The 7,492-nt window shown below is 54.2% G+C and overlaps 1 protein-coding gene across 1 annotated transcript; it reads right to left on the reverse strand.

Moving 5' to 3' along the window:
* Nucleotides 1–1,532: 1,532 nt before the first annotated feature.
* On the reverse strand, nucleotides 1,533–5,391 carry LOC130045117 (intelectin-2-like). The gene is made up of 8 exons (XM_056137841.1): nucleotides 5,320–5,391; nucleotides 5,125–5,188; nucleotides 4,630–4,722; nucleotides 3,959–4,206; nucleotides 3,532–3,690; nucleotides 3,069–3,189; nucleotides 2,509–2,612; nucleotides 1,533–1,766 (listed from the first exon to the last, which is right to left on the reverse strand). Exons 1-8 carry the CDS (start codon nucleotides 5,329–5,331, stop codon nucleotides 1,614–1,616), a joined length of 954 nt encoding a protein of 317 aa, XP_055993816.1. The 5' UTR covers nucleotides 5,332–5,391; the 3' UTR covers nucleotides 1,533–1,613.
* Nucleotides 5,392–7,492: the final 2,101 nt, after the last annotated feature.

Consider the following 7,492-nt stretch of genomic DNA (forward strand, 5'->3'; position numbering starts at 1 on the left):
CCCATTTTTTGATGGGGTTGGATGTTTTCTTCTTGTGGAGTTCAACCAGTACTTTGTATATCCTTGATATCAACCACTTGTCGGATGTGTATTCGGCAAATATCCTTTCCCATTCTGTAGACTGTTCTCTTCCAGGATCTGGATTTTATAGTCTCTGAGTCTTGGCCGCTGACGGGATTACACGGCGCCAGGGGGCCAGTTGGTGGGTGTGACCCCCGCCTACTGGAATTTGGAGGATCTGGGTGGAGGATGCTCAGCCCCGACCCGAGCAGGCTTCGAGGTCTCGGCCCCGGAACCCGCGTGGCTTTGTCCCTCTGCCAGTACCTTCATGTGTGCGGAGAGTGGTCTCAGCATGGTGATGGCTGGTCCTGGAGGTCTTTGGCTGCCGGAGCCCCGGTCGGGGCGGGGAGGAAAGCTCAACCCGCTCCCCTCCAAGGGGGCTCCTGCAAGGAACAGCCAGGCGCGGGGGCAGAAGACTGCACTGTTCTCGTCCGGGAGCTGGATTTTATAGTCTCTGAGTCTTGGCCGTTGATGGGATTACACGGCGCCAGGGGGCCAGGTGGTGGGCGTGACCCCCGCCTACTGGAATTTGGAGGATCTGGGTGGAGGATGCTCGACTCCAATCCTAGTAGACTTGGAGATCTCGGCCCCAGAACCCACGTGGATTTGTCCCTCTGCCAGTACCTTCATGTGTGCGGAGAGTGGTCTCAGCATGGTGATGGCTGGTCCTGGAGGTCTTTGGCTGCCGGAGCCCCGGTCGGGGCGGGGAGGAAAGCTCAACCCGCTCCCCTCCAAGGGCTGTCCTCGCATGGTGTGCTTCTGCGTTGCTTTACCATTGTGACCAGTGTGGTTTAGACCTTCACGCTCACTGTTACTATTCTGCTTGAGATGCAGAATGAATTGAGATGGGCTTAATGAATCATTGGCTAATGTGTTTCTCGTGGTTAAGCTAACCTAGTGAAAGTTCCATGTAAGAGGGTAACCTATGATTCCCATGAGATATGAAGTGGGGGAGTACCTTGCGTTCACATTAGCGGCCGCAGCTCCAGGAAGGGGTCCTGCCACCGGGCGGGTACCTGGATGAATGAGGAGAGGGTGCTCGGAACTTTTCAGCTTTGTTTTCGCAGGTGTGCCTCAATTCCAATCCCCTGCAGACCAAGGGTGAAAACCAGCCCTTCTCAGGGGATCTAGTTAGCCGCACAGGCCCAGGAAGGGGCCCTGCCACCAGGCGGGTTCCTGGATGAATCGACACTCCTGCTTTTGGTTGGGCTTGGTTTTGTTGCCTTTGGATCACATTGTCTGCACTCAGGAATCACTCTAGGCAGTGGTCAGACCTTAATAGGTTACCAGGGATCAAAGCCAAGTTGGCCATTTGCAAGGCAAGTTCTCCTACCCTTTGTATCATCTCTCCAGCCTGGGATAAAAATTAAAACCCCCTACACTTCACTTATTTGTACAAGATCACAAGACACCAGAGCTAGGATGGATGCAATTTATTGTCTGGTTCATCTGTCAAGAAACAGAGTCTGATTTTCTGTGGTCCAGATGCAGTTCAGCAGGGCACGAGGTGATGGTGGGGGATGGTGTGCGGGGAGGGGACTTGTCCAGCACGGTCAACGATAGAAGAGCAGCACGGCCGCCTCGGTGATGGCGCGGCTGTTGCTGGCTATCGTGTGAGTCCCGTACCCACTGCTGTCGAAGCCTGAGAAGTCCCCGCACTGTCTGGGACTGTCTTCCGCGAAGAAGCCTCCTCCTCCGATGCAGTGCTGGAAGCAGAAAAGAAATTGAGGGCTTCACAGCCACTAGAGTGAGGCAGCCCCCGATACTCCCCGTGGCATGGCACACAGGTCCCTGAGCCGTCACCAAGGCGGCCCTGATCTGGCTGTGCCCGCTGGCCCCTGGACATGCCTCGTGTATTGCTCAGAGATTGTTTCAACCAAGCCATGCAGCCCGCAGGGATACCCTAAATCTAGCAGAGCTTGGGCACCTCTGCAAACCACCTCCCCTCAGACCCAGGGTGACGCGTGTGGTTCCCTGGCTCCAAGCCCTCCTCTTCTCCCACCTTGTTGGTCTCTGATGCATCTCAACATCAGCATAGTGTGCCCATCTGGACATCAGGGTGTGCCCTGGCCAGAGCCGGCAGCCCCGTGACTGAGCTCATGTCTGTGCTGGTGAACCGTCTCTTTGTGTTCAGACAGGGGACACTAGTGCCTGTGGATTCAGTAACGCACTGACACATTTTTCCCTAACTGAGGTCCCAGGAGAGTGTCATGGAGCTACCACATTCCTGGAGGAATCACTGCATGAGGGTGTGATGGGCACTGGGGAACTGAGGGAGATCCCGGAGCCAGGGAGGAGGTAGCTGTGAGAATAAACACACATACACACACTCATATAACACACACACACACACACAGGTACGAAACACATAAGCATGCATTCATGAACACACAGTATTAACACATACATGCATGTACACGTGTGCACGTGCTGATCACTCAGACTCACATGTTCCGTGTTGCACCCGGTAACTCTCATCCCCGGACACAGTGCGTTGGCTGCTCTCTCATTATTAAACACCCGGAATTGGATAAATCCAGCATCAAATTCCTCTGGGGAGAAAGAGCAGAGAAGGGTCTCGCGTCAGTGCAGGGGGCCAAGGAGCCCCTTGACCGAGCAGGGAGACGGGAGCAGCCACGTGGCAGCACCAGCCCGTGGCCCACCCTCGCCATGCCCACTCTCTCCCTGGGAGCCCCCAACGTGCCCTGAAATCTCTTTTCCCTTTCAAGACTCCACAGACTATTGCCCTGAAGTAGAACTAAGAGCTGCTGCCCATTCCTGAAGATGGGAAGTCTACATTAAGTTTCTAGGCTCGGAGCAACCGCGTAGATAGTACCAGCGGGGTTATTCCCCGTGTGACAGCCTGTCAAGGGGAGTGAGTCCATCTGCTCTCATAGATTTCTCATCCCGGTGAGGGTCAGGGGCGCGTTTGTCAAGGCTGCTCTGCTCGGTTCCACGAACCACAGGACAAGGAGGCTTTATCCTCAGCACAAACAGCAGACACTCACTCTGACCAAAGGGAGAATAGTAGGAAGCAGTTTTCTCGGGACTCCCATAGTCATATTCCACAGGAACGGCGGGGCCGTTGTCGCGCCAGCATCTGCCGATGTTGTACTCGACGGGATATCTCTGCAGGAGCCACCAGGGTGAGTCAGAGCCGTTGGCGTGCATTTATGAACACACAGTTCCATGAGTGTTCCCCACACCACCCCCTGTCCCTGTCTCCTGAGACACTTCGTGCCTGGCTCAGGTGTTAGGGGAGTTGCAAAGAGAGAGAGAGAGACAGAGACAGAGACAGAGACAGACAGAGACAGACAGAGACAGAGACAGAGAGACAGAGAGATGATGCGGACAGACCCCATAGACACTCTCAAAGCAAACGCTAGTGACAGAGGAAGAGATGTCTCATTCCTCACCCCATTGGCGCTTGCCAACCTCAACCCACAAATGCCTCCAGCCGCACCCACGTACCTGGTAGAGGCCAAAAAGGTTGTGTCCGAATTTCTTGAAGAAGTCTGAGTAGGTGAAGTACCTCAGCAGAGAGCTGTTCCTCCAGGACGTCAGTGGGGTCTTGTTAGGGACATGCCAGATGGCCAGGTCCCCCGCCTGGATGTCATAGTAGCCGGGGTTCTGCAAACCCCACAGAGCGGTGGTCAGGGCCCATGGCCACACACCACATAGCCTCATGGAGCCCAGAGCACCAGCAGGACAGCTGGACACAGCACAGACCCCCAATCAGAGGACCAGGACCCTGATCGCCCCAGGTTCCTGAATGATGGAAGGAGAGGTCACTCAACACACAGAGGTCTCTCTGTCCACATGCCTCTGCCCATGCCCAGCCCATCTGCTAAAGCTGGGCCAGCCCGATGCTCCCAGTGCTGGCCCAGCTGGGGCTCACCTTGTAGTCATCGCTGGTGGCTGCCTCTGGAGACCCAAAGGTGTTGTAGTTGGCCCAGTTGTCATCTCCCCTGGGGGTGTCTGCTCGGTTGCCCTGCTGGCTGGACCAGCGATCCCCTGCCGTGCATTTCCCATACATGTTGTTTTCGTGCACGCTGGCCACCAGAGTCCAGCCGCCACCATTTGTTTCCATGTCACAGAAGGTCTGGTAGACTTTCCCTTGCTCAGTGCGGAGAAAGTACAGGCCATCTGCAGGGGACAACAGATGGGGTGGGTAGGGGCTCAGGACACCTCTATGCCCCCTCACATAGGGTCCTGGTCACCAGCTCAAAATTGGGAGCCCGGGAGATCCAGCCCGGCCAAGCATCCCCTTGAAGGGACATGTGCCCGGGCCCCCATCCCTCTTGGGACAGGGCTGAGCAGACACTTGAGACAGCCCTCCTGGCCAGCTCAGTATTCCTCCTTCAAGGCCCCCGTGTCCCCCAGGTTCCCCGACATTGGACAAAATGTCCCTGAGTACTGGGACACATCTGCCCCAAGGGAGCCTCAAAGCCTTGTCCCCTCAGAATCAGATTTCTGGGCTGACGGGCGCTGGGTCCTCCGTGTCTACTGTGGCTGGGCTCCCGGGTCAGCCGTGTCCACTGTGGCTGCCGCAGGGTGAGGGTCAGTCACCTTCGGCTCCAGGATTCTTCTTCAAAATTTCCTTGCAGCTCCGTGGGCAATGCGTGTGCGTGGTCTCAGTCATGTTTGGAGTCGGGGCTGCTCCTGAAAGGGACATTCCAAATCCATGGGGACCCTCCTGCCCCCTGCCTGCCTGCCCAGCCCCCCTCCTGCCTTGGTGGCTAATCAGGTCCCTGTTCTAGCTTTGTGTCCCTAACTCCTGTCTGCCACCGCCTAGCTGAGGACTCCTAGCCCAGGGACCCTATGTGAGGGGCATAGAGGTGTCCTGGGCCCCTACTGGTGCAGGCGGGGACGTCTGGACACCCACCCCAGATGCTCTCTCTGAGCACTCAGGGCCCAGAGGGGCGGATGCCCCCACCCCTTAATCACAGTCCACTCTGGACAACAGGGTCACCAGGTCCGGGTCACCTCTGCATTCCTCTCCCTCCTAGCACTCTGATCCCTCCATGCCCTGTCCACCCACTCCTGGAGACCACCCAGACTCACCTGCACCCCCGGCCAAGGTGGCCACAGCGAGGAACAGCAGGCAGCAGTGCAGGGACATGGGCCTCTGAGGGGACAGGACACGGGTCAGTGGCCACCGTGACCCACAGCTGAGCCAGAAGCCCCCAGGGACCCTCTGGAACCGGGTCCCCCAGTCCCACACCCCAAGGGGCAGCTCCCGTTCTGACCCTCACACACCTGAGCTGCCATCTCTGTCCCCCACAGGCGTGTCCGGTCTGAGCTCCTGGTCACCACGCAGAGGCGCGTCCTTCCTCCCACACGGCCGAGCTCAGAGTCCTGGGACAGCACGGGTCCGGCCGCCTTTATGGGTGCAGCCCCCCGAGCCCTGTATCCCGGCCAAGCCCCAGCCCTTCTGATGTCCTTTGAAGGCCCTGGCGGCCGCGAGGACAGAACTCGGCCACCAGATGCCATCTAAAGGGCACGGAGGTGGGTCCCTGCCTGCTGGCACAGTCACTGGCACGAGGTCAACGCTGACTCCTCCTGTCAGGGCAAATATTGCTTCTGTGACTCTTGATTCCTGCAGGGTGGAGGGGGTGAGGGTGTCCATGTCCCAGGGACACTCAGCTTGTTCTTGGGGGCGACTCTGCAGTGCTGGGGGTCCTTGAAACCAGAATCCTGTGTGCAAGCCTTATCCCACCCACCACCTCTCCTGGGACCCCCACGCCCTGTTGTTCCCTGTGACCTCAAAGTGGGCTCAGGAGGCAGCCTCTGTTCCCAACGGTCCCTGGACCTTTTCCCACCATATCAGCCCTGCCAATCTCCAGGTCTCCATCTGTGTTTGCTTGTTTCTCCGCGGTGCTCATCATGTTGACTCTTTTTATTTTGTGAGGGATCACACCCAGAATCCTCAAAGGTTCCTCCTGGCTCTGCACTCAGGAATCACTCCTGATGCTGTTCAGAGGACCATCTGGGATGTGGGGAGCAAGCCTGGGTCACCCACAAGCCAGGCAGGCGCCTCTGTCTGTACTGTCTCTCCAACCCCCATCACTTTGTTAACTTCTGTATCGTAATTAGGTGGTTGGAATCCAGAGAAACCCCATCCCATGCTCACACACAGACACAATTTTCCTCTTAAGTAATAGTCGCTGTTCCCAAACATTTGCTGTATACTGGGTGGAATTCGCTGAATTTCCCTTTAGCTCATCATTCAAGAGAGCTGTGATTAATGGCCAATAGCACTGTAGTACTGTCTTCTCATTGTTCATCGATTTGCTCGAGCGGGGACCAGTAACGTCTCACAACAAATTGTGAGACTTGTTGTTACTGTGTTTGGTATATCAAATATGTCATGGGGAGCTTGCCAGGCTTTGCCGTGCAGGCAAGATATTCTTGGTAGCTTGCCGGGCTCTCCGAAAAGGGGCAGAGAAATCAAATTGTGTGTGTGTTTTATTTTATTTTTAATATATTATTGCCTTTTTAGGGTCATAACCCACGATGCTCATGGCTTTTTCCTGGCTTTGCACTCAGGACTTACTCCTCCTGCAGTTCTGGGGACCCGATGGGATGCTGGGGATCGAACCCGGGGTCGACTACTTGCTAGGCAAACACCCTCCCTGCTGGGCTATCGCCCGGGCTACAGGAGTGTGTATTTTAACAGATAAACAGGAAAGTGCTTCTATACTGGAAATTATTTTCTTTCTTAAATTCTTTGAACATCCAACAATTGTTATAATTATATAAAATGTTCCAATAATCTCCTGCTCATTCACAAAAATGGAGGTGTTTGGCAGGGAATAAAAGGAAAAACAATTGTTACAATTAAATAACATTAAGTAACCATTCAGTAATGTAGTAACAATGTAGGTTGGTAAGAATTTAGTAACAATGTAGCGATCTCTTTTTTTCTCTCTAATTGTTTCACCAAGTCAGCAAACCACACTGCCGTTTCAGATACTTCTCTCTGTATTTCATGCCAATGTTTATTCTGGGGAAGATTTTTTTTTTTAATTTATTTATTGAATCACTGTGGGAAAGGTTACAAAGCTTTCAGGTTTATGTCTCAGTCATGCAAATATCAAACACATTTCCCTTTACCAATACTTATTTTTTCCCATGAAGAACCCCAATAAAACCCCACCCCCCACCCCTCCCCGTCCCTGTGAGGCAGATGAATTCTAGTTAACACTCTATCCGCTTTGATTAGATTGTTTCAATAAAAGATTCACCACTATTATTTAGAGTTTACCCCCCCCCCCAAATCAGACATGCTGAAAAAGCATTGTGAAGTGATTTGCTTTCTACAGCTGGGTTCAAGAATTAAATGTTGGTTTTGGATTTCTGCTATTTTACCTATTGACCCTGGAAGTATTTCTACTGAAAGTCAGATAGTTAAGAAATTGGTTTCTGTGTT

The sequence above is a fragment of the Sorex fumeus genome, unplaced genomic scaffold (genome assembly GCF_029834395.1).
Source record: "Sorex fumeus unplaced genomic scaffold, SorFum_2.1 ptg000127l, whole genome shotgun sequence".
Lineage (NCBI taxonomy): Eukaryota > Metazoa > Chordata > Mammalia > Eulipotyphla > Soricidae > Sorex > Sorex fumeus.